General features: G+C 57.7%; 1 protein-coding gene across 4 annotated transcripts; it reads right to left on the minus strand.

The window, feature by feature from the left end:
* Positions 1-1,780: 1,780 nt before the first annotated feature.
* Positions 1,781-11,085, minus strand: SYT12 (synaptotagmin 12). 4 transcript variants are annotated; one of them, XM_072929574.1, is made up of 9 exons: positions 10,886-11,085; positions 10,703-10,738; positions 8,087-8,150; positions 6,608-6,801; positions 5,925-6,317; positions 3,653-3,868; positions 3,458-3,578; positions 3,152-3,285; positions 1,781-2,407 (listed from the first exon to the last, which is right to left on the minus strand). In XM_072929574.1, the coding sequence occupies exons 3-9, from the start codon at positions 8,121-8,123 to the stop codon at positions 2,234-2,236; spliced, it is 1,269 nt and encodes a 422-aa protein (XP_072785675.1). In that variant the 5' UTR covers positions 8,124-8,150; positions 10,703-10,738; positions 10,886-11,085; the 3' UTR covers positions 1,781-2,233. The 4 variants fall into 4 exon arrangements, with proteins under 4 accessions (XP_072785675.1, XP_072785677.1, XP_072785676.1 ...); XM_072929576.1 differs by having other exon boundaries at positions 10,703-10,731; positions 10,879-11,085; XM_072929575.1 differs by having other exon boundaries at positions 10,865-11,085.
* Positions 11,086-13,687: the final 2,602 nt, after the last annotated feature.

Below are 13,687 nucleotides of genomic sequence, written 5' to 3' on the forward strand. Positions count from 1 at the left end.
ACCCAGCCTGTCCACACTGCAGCCATTCCCTCCCCACGTGGGCCAGGGGCTCAGGAGGGGGCTCAGCTCTGCTCCAGGTGTGCCTGAGGATGGAAATAGGGATAGGGAAGGGAGGCCTTGAGCCCAAACCGTGCTGACACCATGAGGAGCTGCTCCAGCACATGGAACCATTGCCCTGGGAGAGCCTTCCTGTGTCACTGGGAGGTCTCTCCCTCCTCACTGCTGCCTGTCCCTTCCCACAGAGCTCCTTGGAGGCTGATTCCCACTGGGAAAGCCCATAGTGACAGCAGGTCCAGCCACATGAGCTTTGCAGGTGGGAGGGAGCCTTGTGTTCATCCTGGACCCTTTCCTAATCTTTCACACAGGGTCCCTCCATCTCAACCCCAAAATAGCTCCAGCAGCATTTCTTGTCCCCAGGATGAAGGGGAAGGTGCAGAAGGGCCTCCAAATAGGAATGGCTGGAGAGGAGCACTGTAAAAATGCCTAATCCACACATTCCCCATCCTTTTGGGGCTAAACATCACAGAATCCAGCACCTGTGGAAGTCACTCACCTCATCCCAAGTAAAGCTCAGCAGTTGGCAGGGGCTGACAGACAACCAAGGATTTCTGTGTCCATCTCTTCCCAAAAACTTGGCTGGGATAGCTAATAAGCAAATTTTTCCCCAAACCTCGTGGGCTGTGAGTACTGGCTGTGAACAACTTCCCACAAAAACTTCCTCATCCTTCAAACCCCTCCATCCTTGGCTTGTGCCTTGGTGCTGTGCATCACCCATGGAGGGATGGCACTGGCTCCCCTGGCAGCAGTGGGACAGGGGAGGCTCCTAGAGGGAGAGGTGGGGAGGAGGAAGTGTGGGAGAAGGGAATTTGGGAATCAGTGAGTGAAGACAGACATGGGGAGGAGCAGGAGCAGAGGGGGATGATGGAACAGGGACATCACAGCCATGTCCCAAAGGGACCAAATGGGAAAAGTGCCACCAGCTCAGGGGATAACTCACCTTGGAGTTACTTTTTAATCAGGGAAAACCGGATAAATGGCTCATTAACACCTTTTTCCCTGCTCAGATCATCCAAGCAGCCACATCCCAGCCCATGTTCATCCTGTGGTGCCAATTCTGTAGCAGAGGGCCCCGGACACCCCCAGATTTCCCAGCCTGGCTTCCCACAAGCAGCCTGCAGGCAGGGAAAAGCCAAGGCTCCAGGCAAGGAGGGATGTGGCCCCAGTGCTCTGCTCTGTGCCATGAGGGGTTCCATTAGCCTCCACAAACCAGAGTGGGAATTAGCTCCCCAAAAATCCCAAACCTGGCTTGGACCAGAGCCCACCAGCAGACAGGATCCACACAGGCTTTTCCTCTCCCTTCCTCCTGAAACAGGAGTTGGGCTTAAAAATTATAAAATTAGGGACTTTTCCCACCTGCCTTGGGTCACAAGGCCAAGGCGTTCCTCTCTATGCCCGAATCTTGGATAAAATGAGTTAAAGGGTAAGTCACAGCCCAAGTCCAGGATTAGGGGCTGGAAGAAACAATCCCCAGTTGTGAGAGTTGTGTTAAGTAGCAGGAATGTGCAGTGCTGTCCTGAGTACTCTGAGGGTGAGTTTGGATTGGAAAAGTGGCTGGGGTAGGAAAAGCTGTCCCTGATCCTACTGGACCTTTAGGGGATGATTCCCAGAGTGGATCTGACCTCAAACCGAAGAGGCTGGAAATCAATCCCTGCCTATGCAGCCAGTGGAGATGGGCAGGGATTGACTGTGTGGGGGAACAGATGGGAGGAGAAGCCATATGTAACAATTGATTTTCTGCTGTTATTGCTCCCTTTTTCCATTCTCGCTGGAAACATTCCAACCCTGGCACAGCACACCAAAGTCACTACAAAAGATTCCCTCAGGGTCACTACCTACGCCAAGCTGGCTTTTGTCACCCCCCCTCATGATTCCCACCCAAAAACCACCTTATAAAGGAATCCCCCCTCTCCCTCGCTCAGAGTCCCTGTTTGAGGATTCCGCAGATTTTGAGGCCATCGGGAGCACGCGGAACGCTCGGGAGCCGCGCTTCGAGGAGGCTCCTGTTGCTTTTGGTCCATTTGGGTCCTTGCTGGCAGCTCTGGCCCAGCGCATCCAGGAACGTGCCCACGGAGCCGCTCTGTCCGTGCTCTGGCTATTTTGGGCCCCTCAGCAGCTCGGCCTTGTGGGGTGCCACCAAGTCCCTACTCCGGGCTCGCTGTCCCCAGGATCCGGCCTAATTCCTGCGGAGCGGGTGCCACATGGAGACGGGCTTGCGGAGGGTGGCCAGCATCTGGTTCCAGTGCGTGGTGCCCATGCCGCTGGCCGCGGGCCCGATCAGCACGTGGCCCGTGTTGTCACCGCGCCCGTCCTCGCCGCTCTCGGCCACCGTCACGCGCAGGGACAGCTCCTGCGGGCGCGGGGCTGTCACCACACACAGACCCAGCCAGACACGTGTCCCTGGGCCCTCTCCACGGGGACACGCACCCACGACGCCAGCACATCCATGCATCACCACCCAGCCTGCCATACCCCACATACACACGGCCCTCTGTGCCCCCACCCTGTTCAAACCCACCCCCTGTTCCTGAAGCCCCCCCAAATCCCTAAATACCCACCCTTGCATACCTCCACACTTACACATCCCCCTCTCTTTTTACCCCACATCCCCTAAACCCATTGTTGCCCTGTCCACATAGCAAACAATCCCTCTCTGCACCCTGCTATATCCCAACCCACACATCCATATCCTCCCCAAGAGTGCCCCACACACATCCCCCCTCCAGCAGCCATTTGCACACAGCCACACCTCTCCAAATAGCCCCCACACATCCATATACCCCACAACAGCCCACACACACCCATATACCCCACAACAGCCCCCACACATCCATATACCCCACAACAGCCCCCACACATCCATATACCCCACAACAGCCCCCACACATCCATATACCCCACAACAGCCCCCACACATCCACGTCCCTCAAACAACCCCCACACATCCACCCCAAACCACACCCACGAACCCCACACCTACCAGGATCACCCCCCCAGAACCCCACACCCCCAGGAGCTCCCCACCAGTGGGTTTGGGGAGCCTGTGGAGCACTGGGATGTGTTCCCCTCCCCAGCCCCTTGGGCTGGGCCAGACCTGGAGCACGATGGCGGGCACGGAGAAGATCATGGCCTCGTTGAACACAGGGTTGGTGTCTCCCCTCTTCACCGCTGTCTTCTTCTTGCTGATCTTCCTCCCGTCCTGCAGCAGGTACACCTTGACGAAGGGATCTGCTCGGAGGACAGGAGAGGGATCAGTCCCATCCCACGTGTCCCCAGCGATGTGGAGAAACCAGGGGACCCTTTCCAGTGGCATTACCGGCAGGTCTGTCCCCATGAGGATCCACTCCTGTGTAGCAACCGGGATAAACCAGGACGAACCCCACCACGGAGCCCCCCTCACCTGCGGTCACCTTCCCGTTGCTCCACACAAGGTTCTTGGCTTTGACCACCACCACCGTGAGCCGCTCGGCCGTGGGCAGGTAACTCAGGGAGAGCAGGATCTCCCCGACCGTGTCCACCGCCTGAGGGACACAACAGTCAGGACACAGCATCCAGGGCACAGCCACAACACCCCAAAACCCAGCTCCTGGCTCACCTTGTTGGTGTCCTGCAGGTAGAGCCAGGCGTTGAAGGGGCGTGTGGCCAGGTCCAGGTCGGAGAGCTTGAGCTCGGCCACGCCGGTGCTGACGCTGCGCTCGTCCTCGTCGATGCCGAAGACGGAGAAGCGCAGGCTGTTCTCCTCCAGCGCCGCCGGATCCAGCGGCACCGAGAAGCGCTCGTCGAAGGCCACGGAGTAGGAGCTCCTCTGGATCTGCCGTGGGAAGGGGGGATAGCCCTGGCACCCCGGGGGCTTGGGGCTGCATCCCTGCCCAGCCCCGTTTTGTGGGGACTGCAGGGAGTGCATCCCCAGGGCACACCCCATCCCGTCGGGATGATTTATTCCCGACCTGACCGCAGCAACTGCTCGGCCATTGGGGTGAAAATCAGGGCTGTGACCTGCCCCACCCCTTGTTAATTCTGTTAATTAGAAAACAGCGATCTCAGATACATCCCAAGCCTTTGGGAGTGTGGATGCACATCCAGCTTGGCCATATCAGGCAGGAGGATTTATGGCTTCAAGGTGTAACCCTCAGCTCTTCTCCAAGCAGAGCCAAATCCTCAATGTGCCCAGTGGGAATGGAGCTGTTTGGCTGATGCTGTCCCTGTGTCAGGTCATTCCCTGGGAGCAGAGGCAGCAGCAGCAGCTCCCATGGCTCATCCTGCTGGTGCTGATCTCAAAGAACTGGCTGAGGGGAAACGCTCTGAAGTCATTAATTTAGGGGTTGTTTTTTCCCCTACTCCAGCCCTGTTTCAGCATTCAATATGTCACAGGCAAACCAGGATTTTGACCCATGGGATGAAAAGCTGCAGCCTTGGATAGCATGGAGCAAAGTGGAACCACCAGCTCCCCAAAGCCCCCCAAATCTGGGTGGAGTAGGGACCTCTCTGAGGGGCTCTGTCACCCCAAAAGCCCCACAGGAGAGGGTTCATCTCCTTGAAGGACTCTCTCCTGTCTCAGTCTGCTCCTAACCTTACTCTATCCCTGGATTAAAGGACACAAAGGCAGCGCCTGCCATTCCTGCCTCCTTAATCCAGGCTCTCCCACTGGATACCAACCTCCAGAGCTCCCAGAGGATTGAAGTTCCTCTGTGTGAAGAGCAGATTTTAAAGCCCTACAGACTTTACAGACTGTCTGTCTGCAGCCCACGCTGTATTTTGGGAGCTCTGGATCAAGTACAACCAAACAGGAGCTGCTATTTAAAAACCCTCCAGAAGCACTGGGGGGAAAAAAAGGTGCCTGGGCCTTTATCTGTGGCCTTGAGGCAGCAAAGGAGGTAAATTGTACTGGTGAATTATAAATAATGACACTAAATAATAAATATCTCCAGAGCATAAATAAAGAGTCAGAGATTTGGATGGAAAAATTGTCTAAAAGGGCACTGCGGAAATATTTTGGAGGCAGCAGCTGGTTTGTGTGGACGGAACAGCACCTCCACTCCAGTGGAGAAGTGCCTTAATGGGGTGCAAATTCCTACTCCTTGCTGGAATATCCTGATTAAATCAAACTGACTCTGCAATAGAGGAGCTGCTGGAAGAAAACTGAGGCTCCTGCTTTCCAAAAGCAGCTTTTGAAGCACTTAAAAAGGGAGGTTTTGCACCAGATCCAACCCCAGTTGTGGCTATCATAGCTACCACATGGATTTTCTACTGTTGCGTCCTTTGTGGGGAGGGAAAAGTGTTGGGGCTGCCGTGGGAAGGAGAGGGACTGCGGGGCCATGGCAGGACACCAGCAGCACCTGCCCAAACTGTCAGTGCCACCCAAATCCCACCCCAGGCCACTTCCTCCACGTGCCACAGTGTCCTTTCCACAGCAGGGACAGTCAAGCAGGAAAACATGCCACCAGCTACGCTCGGAGATGACAAAGTCAGCCCAAATCCCAGCCAAGGGGGAGACATTCCTGCCTCTGCCAGGTTTCTGATGTGCAAACCCACCTGGGACATCCCTCAAAATCCTTTGCCAATCCAGAGCCCTCTGCTCCCAAATCCCATCACTGCTGCGGGGAGCTGAGACACACCCCAAAATCCCATGTCAACCACATCCAGCCTGGAATTCCATGCACCCAAACCCCACAACTGCCTTGGGGCGCTGATCTCCCCCAAATCCTGTGCCAGCCATTTCTGATCCTGGCATCCTTGGACCTCCCTGCTCCCAAACCCCGCAACTTCCTCGGGGAATGTGGCCAGGGGATGCTGCCACCCAGAATGTGGGGGGACCCACGCGTGCACCGGGCTCCGTAGGGGGGTCTGGCTGGGAAGGGGGGGCTCACCCGGGAGATGCCGACGATCTGCTCGGCCGGGAGGAGGCTGATCCGCATGAAGCAGGACTCGAAGCGCGCGTCCTCCTTCTCCAGCAGGTCCTTGCCCTGCAGCAGCGTCACATGCAGGGCGGCCGCCCTCCCGTCGTACTCCATGGACACCTCCACCTGCCCCACCGTGAAATCCTGCCCGAAGTTGTTCCCGATGGACGAGATGGAGTTCAGGGAGTCGGCCGAGATGGATTTCCGCAGGGGGCCGTAGTGGGCCAGGCCCAGCTCTCTGCCCATCAGCTCCAGGCTGCCCAGCTCCTGGATGCTCTCCAAGGTGTCCTCTGCCCTCAGGCTGCTCTTGCGGGACGAAGAGCTCCGACCTGGCGCCCGCTGCGAGCCCGGGGCCAGCCCTCGCTGCCAGGGAAAGGAAAGCAGGCGCTGCCATCCATCCCAATGCCATCCCTCCGTGCCGAGACGGACAGCTGGGCTTCTCCGGCGCCTCCTTGGATGCATCCCGGCCCCTGCCTGGCCTCAAGCTGCCGCGGCAGCGAGCCCGGAGCTTCCCGCAGCTCCCAGCTCCAGCGATCCCCCGAAAAACTCCAGCAGCACCAGGCTGCTGCCTGTGGCAGCTCCAGGAGATATTCCCACCCCTCCAGCATCCCGCGTGCTGCGAAGGGAAGGAGACAGACGCAGCTCTCCCTTACCTTGTTCCTGATGTCCGGGCACGCCGCTCCGTACTTCTGCTCCAGGTACCTGTAGTCATAGTTGGGGAAGGGGGAAGGGGCCGGGTAGCTCCCGGAGCGCCAGAGCTTCCACAGGTTGATGGCTGCGATCCCCAGCAGCGCCAAGGCGCCGGCGGCGTAGAGCCCGATCTCCCACCGCGGCGGGCTGGAGGCCACTGCGGGGGACAGGGGGCTCCGTGAGCCGGTCACAATCCCGGGAACGAGCCTTCGGCCTCGGCCGCTTCCACGCCGGGAACTCGGCTCCGAGCTCCGAGGATGGGATGGACCGAGGAGCGGATAAACCGCAGCTCCCACCCGGGTGGCTGCAAACGGGCCAGGCATAGGCTCTGCCAGCCCAAACATGCCAGCCCTGGCTCGGCTGTCCCGGGAGACGAAGTTCTCCTGTGTCCCGGCCCCGCTTCCCAGCGAGCGGCTGTGTCACTCCCGAGGTGCCGGGGGTCCCTTTGCTCTGTCCCACTGACAGATGTGCCCGGCGCGCATCTGCATCGCCCTCGGCCCAGCTGCTGCCTGGGGATGCCAGGAAAAGCCGGGAGAAGGGGAAAACCAAGCGGAAAGCTGCTGGAAACAGGCAGAGCCCCGCGGGTGCCGCTGGAGCGAGCGGGGAGGGAGCGCCGGGCTCGGCTGCGAGCGGTTCGTGCTGCATTGCACCAGCCTCCATCACTCCCGCGCCGAACCGGCACCAAGCGCCCCGTGCGGCACGGGAAAGGGGCAACGAGAGGATTTCTCATCCCGGAGCGCATCCCGAGTCCTCCGGCATCACCACGCCGCAGCGCTCCCTCCTTCGGAGCCGGAAAAAGCCCAAAGCCAGGCTGAACTCCCACATCGCATCCCGGCGCAGGGACAACCTGCTGCTCCCCACAGCCCTCCTCCAGCGGGAGCGGCAGAAGGAACGGAGTGTTCGCATCCAAAGCGAATTGGATCCCGGCAGCAGCCCACAGGGATCTCCGAGATTAAACACTGGGATGGGACCCGGGTCCTGCTTCATCTACCCCAACCCAAACCCTCAAGGGCTCTGCTCTATCCCTGCATCCTGGCTAAGGACGCTGTGGGAAGCAGTTGGAGGTTTCCCGTGCCAGAGCTCCCAGGCTCCTGCTATGGTGGAAGGGCAAAATTTGGAATGAAAATAAAAATAGCAGAATAATCTTTTTACTGGCTCCTACCTCTGAGGAACTCCAAGTGCAAATCCCAGCTGAACTGACTGGAACCTGTTTCCCTCTCATCTCTGACTGTTTCCGAGAGCTGAGCCCTCATGTTGGAAAACTTGGAGGTCTTAAGGGTTTTACCATTGCTTTAGGAAACAAAACCCAGTGGGCACATGGAGCAGAGGGTTCTCCCCATGGAAAGCAGCGAGGGCCAGCCAACCCTTCCCCAAAAAAACCTCAGTGTGAGCACCAGCAGCTCTGCCCCAAACCCTTCCCGGGCTCCCTGGGGAGGACTCACCGCTGAAGCGGGATCTGCTTACATGCCCAGTGTCCATGGCAAACGCTCCCTGCGAGGGGACAGCCTGGAATGAGCGAGACACAGCGTCAGGATGAAGGGGAAGAACTCAAAAATCGAAAGCCTTGTGATTTTCCAGCAGGGATGCTCCATCACTTCTCTCCCTCCATCGCTGCCGGCCTTGGCTCCTCTTGCAGGCACTGAGCAAACGCGCTGAAGCCTCTCAGCCACCGGCGGGAGCTGAAGGAGGGACGGGAACCCTCGGGAAGGGGCAGAGCCGCTCGATTTACACGGGAGCCTTTAAAGAGGCGACATTCCCAACCTCTCTGTGTGTGGAATCTCCCTCCAGGAGCCCTCAAAGCCCTTTGCTGCTTTTCAGATGAAATCTTCCTCTGCCTCCTGCAGTTTCCCAGCCTCTCCCAAGGCTTTGCCCTGGGCCCAGCCGAGGGGGGCAGCTCTATTCCCTCATCTTGGGGTCACTGCAGAGTTTAGAGGATTTTGTTCCCCAGGAATAAGCTCCTGGGTAAGCTGTGGGAAAGCTCTGTTGCCTTTCCCCCAAAAAGGGTTTTTCCCAGTCAAATCAAAAGGAAGCTGCTCTCCCATGCAGATCCCAGCACAGGCACCATGGATGCAGAGGGGGATTTATCCAAGCCAGCTACTCCTGCTGTGAAAAGGAGGGTTTAGGATCCCCAAAAACACCCAACAAGCAAATCCAATGGGAACTGACCAGGACCCTCTGTTCCCTGATATCCGTGCTGGGGAATCACAGACCGTGGAGAGCTGGTGGGATCCCACAGAACCCCAACCTCAGCACAGCACCTAAACCCCACATACCTCCCTCAAAGCCCCTCAGCCCTTCTCCAGAATTCCCAAAGCCCACCCACGGAGCTGGATAGGCCTCTGACAGAGGGTTCTGCAATATTTGGGCCCCACCTTCCAGCTCCCCGTGTGCCCACAGCCTCAGGCAATGGGGCTTATCAGCTCCCCCAAAACCATCCAAGCTTGCATTTTAACAGGAAAAAGTGGGAATTTCATGGCATGGAATATCAGCTGTGCTGGCCTGGCCCCCTCTGCAGGGGCACAGGGCCCATCCCTGGGGTAACAGGAGAAAGGGGAGCCCTGAATGTAATCCAAAGTGACAGCGATGCTGGGATGGGGCTGGGAGATGCCCAGTTCCTCCCCACCTCCTCCCTCTGGCACAAATCTCCCTGTGCAATGGATAACACAGTCCTACCCTGGCTGGGAACGTGCTGAGCTCATCTTATGGGCTGAGCTCAGCTCAAGGCCCACTTCGCTGTTTAGTGCTGAGAATCAACATCTTAACAGAGCAATGAGATGGAGATTTACCCTAAACTGCCTCTTTTTATGCCCTGAAAAGCCCCCATGCCCAAGCAAGGCACTCTGTTCCTCTCCCTGCTTCCCAATTAGTTTTAATATGAGAATAGCAAAGTTTTCAGGACTGACTTTCCCTGCAGGAGGACAAACATCCCCTTTAAACCCCCTCCAACTCGTCCCAATTTCCTCTGGAAATCTGAAAGAATTTCTAATTTTTCTTTCCTTTCATAGCTTCTCTCCCCAAAACCTCCCTTTCTAATGAGCTCTAAGCAGCAAGTTAAGCAGATTTCCAAGGAATCACCTGGAAAGAGACTGCAGTGCTCAGCACTGGGATGAAACCCAGAGGTATTTTCCTATTAGGAAAACAGCATCAATCTCTCATGAGCAAGGAAACGGGGGTGGAGGTGCTCGGGGAAGGATTTATGGCTTTTTTTTGTTAACTGAGCTCTTTCCTGGAATGTTTCACCGAGCTGCTCTGACATCCCCCTGACCTGCTGCTCAAATCGCTGGGAAATCAAGCCCAAGGCATTAGGAAGGGAAGAGGCACCGCGTTCCGCTGCTGGCAGCAGAGGGATTGATGTATTTTTCACCCACAGACCTCAAGATCAGGCTGCAGAGCCCTGGTTTGGGGTGCAGAGCCCCAGAAAGGGGTACAGAGTCCCAGCTTTTGGGTGCAGAGCCCTCTCCATCCATCCCAACACCCCAATGCCAGGGCAGCTTCATTTTCCTTGGGAGCTGCTGCAGAGCTCAGGTCCCTTTTCCTGCTTGAAGGGACAACAAAACAGCTCAACAAGGGACAGAAACCATCAAAGCCACCCATCCCCCCTGGAAAAGGGGGTCCCCCAGCATTCACAGGGTTGTCACCTCGCTGCTGCCAAGGCCACAGGCACAAAAGTCTCAACTGCTGTTCCCAAAGCACCTGGACCAGCCTGGCATTCCCCCCCCCCCCCCCCCCCCCATGAGCACGCTGCAGTCCCCAAATGTCCCAGTCCAGGTTCCAGCGATCTCCCTGCTCATCCTCCCTCCCTGTCCTGCCCCAGGCCGGTGTGCCGAGCCCGGGCTAAACTCGGCTCACCGGTGGTGCCAGCCCCTTCCATCCCTCTCCAGCCCTGCCAGCCTCCATCCGCAGGGCACAGAAGGGGATGGAGTTTGCTCCTGGCACCAATAAAGACACATCCCAAACTTGCCAAAACAGAAGGATTTGGGCTCTGCTCTCACCCATCGCCCTCCCCAGCCCCCCGCAGGGGACACATCCCACCCAAACCGGCGTCCCCCGCGCTTTACCTGGACAGGTACAAATCCTCAGGGATCTGCGGGGACCCCCGGGCGGCCCCGGCATCCGCCGAGCTGTGTCCGCTCCTATGGGGCAGGGGGGACCCTGCGACCCCCGGGGCCCGCCCGGCCGGCGGTGGGGACCGGGCAGAGCCCCCCGCGCCGCCCGGGGGTCCCCGAGCTCAGTCCGGGGATCCACGGGTCTGCCCAACCCCGGGATGCTCCCCGGCCCCCGCCGCTGCCCGGGGGTCCCTGTGGGTCCAGAACCCGGCCCCGGGATGGATCCGGGATGTCCCCTCGCAGCCGGGATGCTTCCCGGCGGTGCGGGACCGGGAGCGGCTCCGCTCCCTCGGCCAGCCCAGCCCGGGGCGGAGCCGCCGCTCCTCCGTGCCATGAGCTGGGCGGTCTCCGCGCTCGCCAGACCCTCCCCGGGGCTTGGCTCAGCCCGGCCCGAACCCCCCGGCACAGCCTGGGGACCCCGGGCGTCTCTCACTCTAGTTTGCCTGCCAGGCTTCCAGATTTCCTGAGGAAGTTGCCATAAAAAAAAAAAAATCCCAAGAAAATTCACCTCAAAGCCCTGCAAAAGCACCCCAAATCCCAGCCAGGAGTGAGGAGGGACAATGCCAGATCCCTCATCCCACACCACAGACCCTCTGCAGCGTGCTCGGCCATACCAGGCTTCCCCAAATCCCACTTCCCAGGGACTCCCTGGTCCATCCCACTGCATCTCTGCACCTCCAGCTGCTCCTCCCTATGGACCCTGACGAGTGTTTCTCCCATGGGTTCCTATGTCCCCTCCCCTTGGTCCTCAAAGGGTGCAGAGCTCCTTGGGGTCTCTGGATCACCACCCCAAAGCTGAATCCTTGGGTTCTCCCTTGTCCCAAACAGCTTCCAGCTGTGTCCCTCGTGGCCATGGGGACACCTGGGGCTGTCCAGCAAGGTCATGGCTTTGGATCTTCCCAAGGAAAACCATCAGATCCTCTCTCTCTGCAGCAGAAAGTGAAACCTTTTGGGATCTGGCTCCACATGACCCTCCGACAGTTTGGCTCCATGAGACCACAACCATTGGAAAGACTGTGCCTTCAAACCCTCCTGTGGGATCTTCCCTTTCCCTGCCCTCATATCCACGGCTTCAGCCACTTCACCTTGATGTCAGGCGACTTCCAGGGCAGCAAGGAGCAATTTCAGACAGCAGAAGAAACACTTTCCTTGGAGAAAATTGAATAATTGCAGCTTTGTGGGGAAAAAACACCCACCCAACCTGAAAAAAGGTGGGGTCAGAGGCCACGGAGCATCGTGACATTCCAGAGACATTCCTGTAATTCCCAGGAACACCCACATCCAGCCACAGGGCCAGCTCAATGCTGGCTGCAGGCTCCCTGCTCTGGAAGGACACAGGGAGGGCAGCACTGGGAGATGCTCCCATGATCTTCCTGGTAGAAGTTTTTTTAGGGAGAAAACAGCAAGTTCTGACTGTACCAAAAACACTGCCTAGGTGGGAGAGCTGCCTCCTCCTGCAGCCAAGGCTCCTTCCCATGAGGCTTCCCGGCTCTTCCTCTGGGCACAGCTGGAAAAGAGCAGGCCACGGTCCTTCCCCACTTCCCAAAGCTCCTCTGCATCCCCACGGATGTGGCAGGATGTTCTTCTACAGCCCAGGACAGCCTGAGACCCAGCACCCTCCTGCATGGCACCTCAGGGCTCACCACTCCAGAATCTGGGCAAAAGTGACCCCCAGATCTGTTCCAGATGGGATTGGATCAGGCTGACGTTTGGAAATTTCCAAGCTGGGCACCTGGATTCATCCAGCCTCACACAGACACCAAGTCACCCATTAAAAACCCCTCCTTTTTAAAGCCAACACTTACCTTTGGCCAGGCTCTCCATGAAATCAGTGTGACCACAGGTGGGAGACCTGCTCCAGGTGAGCTGGACACTCCTATGTGGCAGCAGGAGCTGGCCACCTCTGCCCTCCCACGGGGAGGGTCCCATTTCAGGCCACACCAAACATTATTCCCATCAGGACTCTTGGCTTCCTTCCACCTCCTCACTATGAGGCTGCTTTGAGCACTGCTCTGACACAATCACAAAAGGATTCCTAAATCCAGGCGAGTTTGCAATGACCAGAGCACGCCTTTTCCCCTCAAAATCTGGATACATTCCTTACCTCAAGGCCCAGCATCCATCCACTCATCCTTGTGTGTGGAGGGGACACAGCCCAAGCCCCCTCAGCCCCCTGGCTCTGTGTGTGAGGTGACGAGAGGACCCACAGGCACACGCTGTCCTGAAGGACAAACTACCACACAGAACTACACAGACAGGATCCAGACTGTCCATGGGATCCCTTGGATGCAGACAGATGAGTCAGTGGTTCACGTATGAGGTCAAAGCTCCTGGATCTTTCTCGACATTCCTCACCAGGTGTTGCCAGCACAGGTAAGTGGCCCTTTGGTGAGAGAAGGGTGCAGTGACAAGCCCCTCGATGTCACCTGGCCACCTCCCTAGCTGGGGATTCCTGACTTCCCAGCTGCTCACTGCCCACTTTTCACAGGTGGGAAGCATTTGAGACACTAAGGCTGGGAGAAATGCAGATGCTGGCTGTCATTCTCGTACAAGACAAAGCCGGATTAAAAACCCAGATGTGTGCTGGGCAGCAGCTCTGCAAGCTCCTGCCATTCCAACAATTTGGGGTTGCACTCTTGGAATTGTACTGTGGTATTTGTGTCATTTTCTTCTGGATAAACACTTCCCTGAAAAACAGCCAGATTGGATTAAGCAGCGACAGGGTGACGTCAATGACCAGGACAGCGACGTGAGGACTCGGAGCAGAGGGTGCAGAATCCATGTGAATTAGTGGAGCTCTCACATTTTGGAATAATGACCTGGGGAAACAAAGCTGCCCAGGCTTCCAATTCCCTTTCCCAGATGCTGAGTCACCAGCAGAAACACTGCCTGGCTCAGGATGCTCCCTGGCTGTGCTGTGCCAGGGACGTGCTTGGC

This window comes from Taeniopygia guttata, chromosome 5 (genome assembly GCF_048771995.1).
Source record: "Taeniopygia guttata chromosome 5, bTaeGut7.mat, whole genome shotgun sequence".
Lineage (NCBI taxonomy): Eukaryota > Metazoa > Chordata > Aves > Passeriformes > Estrildidae > Taeniopygia > Taeniopygia guttata.

Excerpts from the sequence above, each read along its gene's own strand:
- SYT12 (XM_072929574.1), bottom strand. The coding sequence starts at position 8,123 with ATGGACACTGGGCATGTAAGCAGATCCCGCTTCAGCG. Across the intron at positions 6,802-8,086 it reads AAGCAGATCCCGCTTCAGCG|TGGCCTCCAGCCCGCCGCGG; the intron begins GTGAGTCCTCCC and ends TGTCCCCCGCAG. Across the intron at positions 2,408-3,151 it reads TGCCCGCCATCGTGCTCCAG|GAGCTGTCCCTGCGCGTGAC; the intron begins GTCTGGCCCAGC and ends CCGCGCCCGCAG.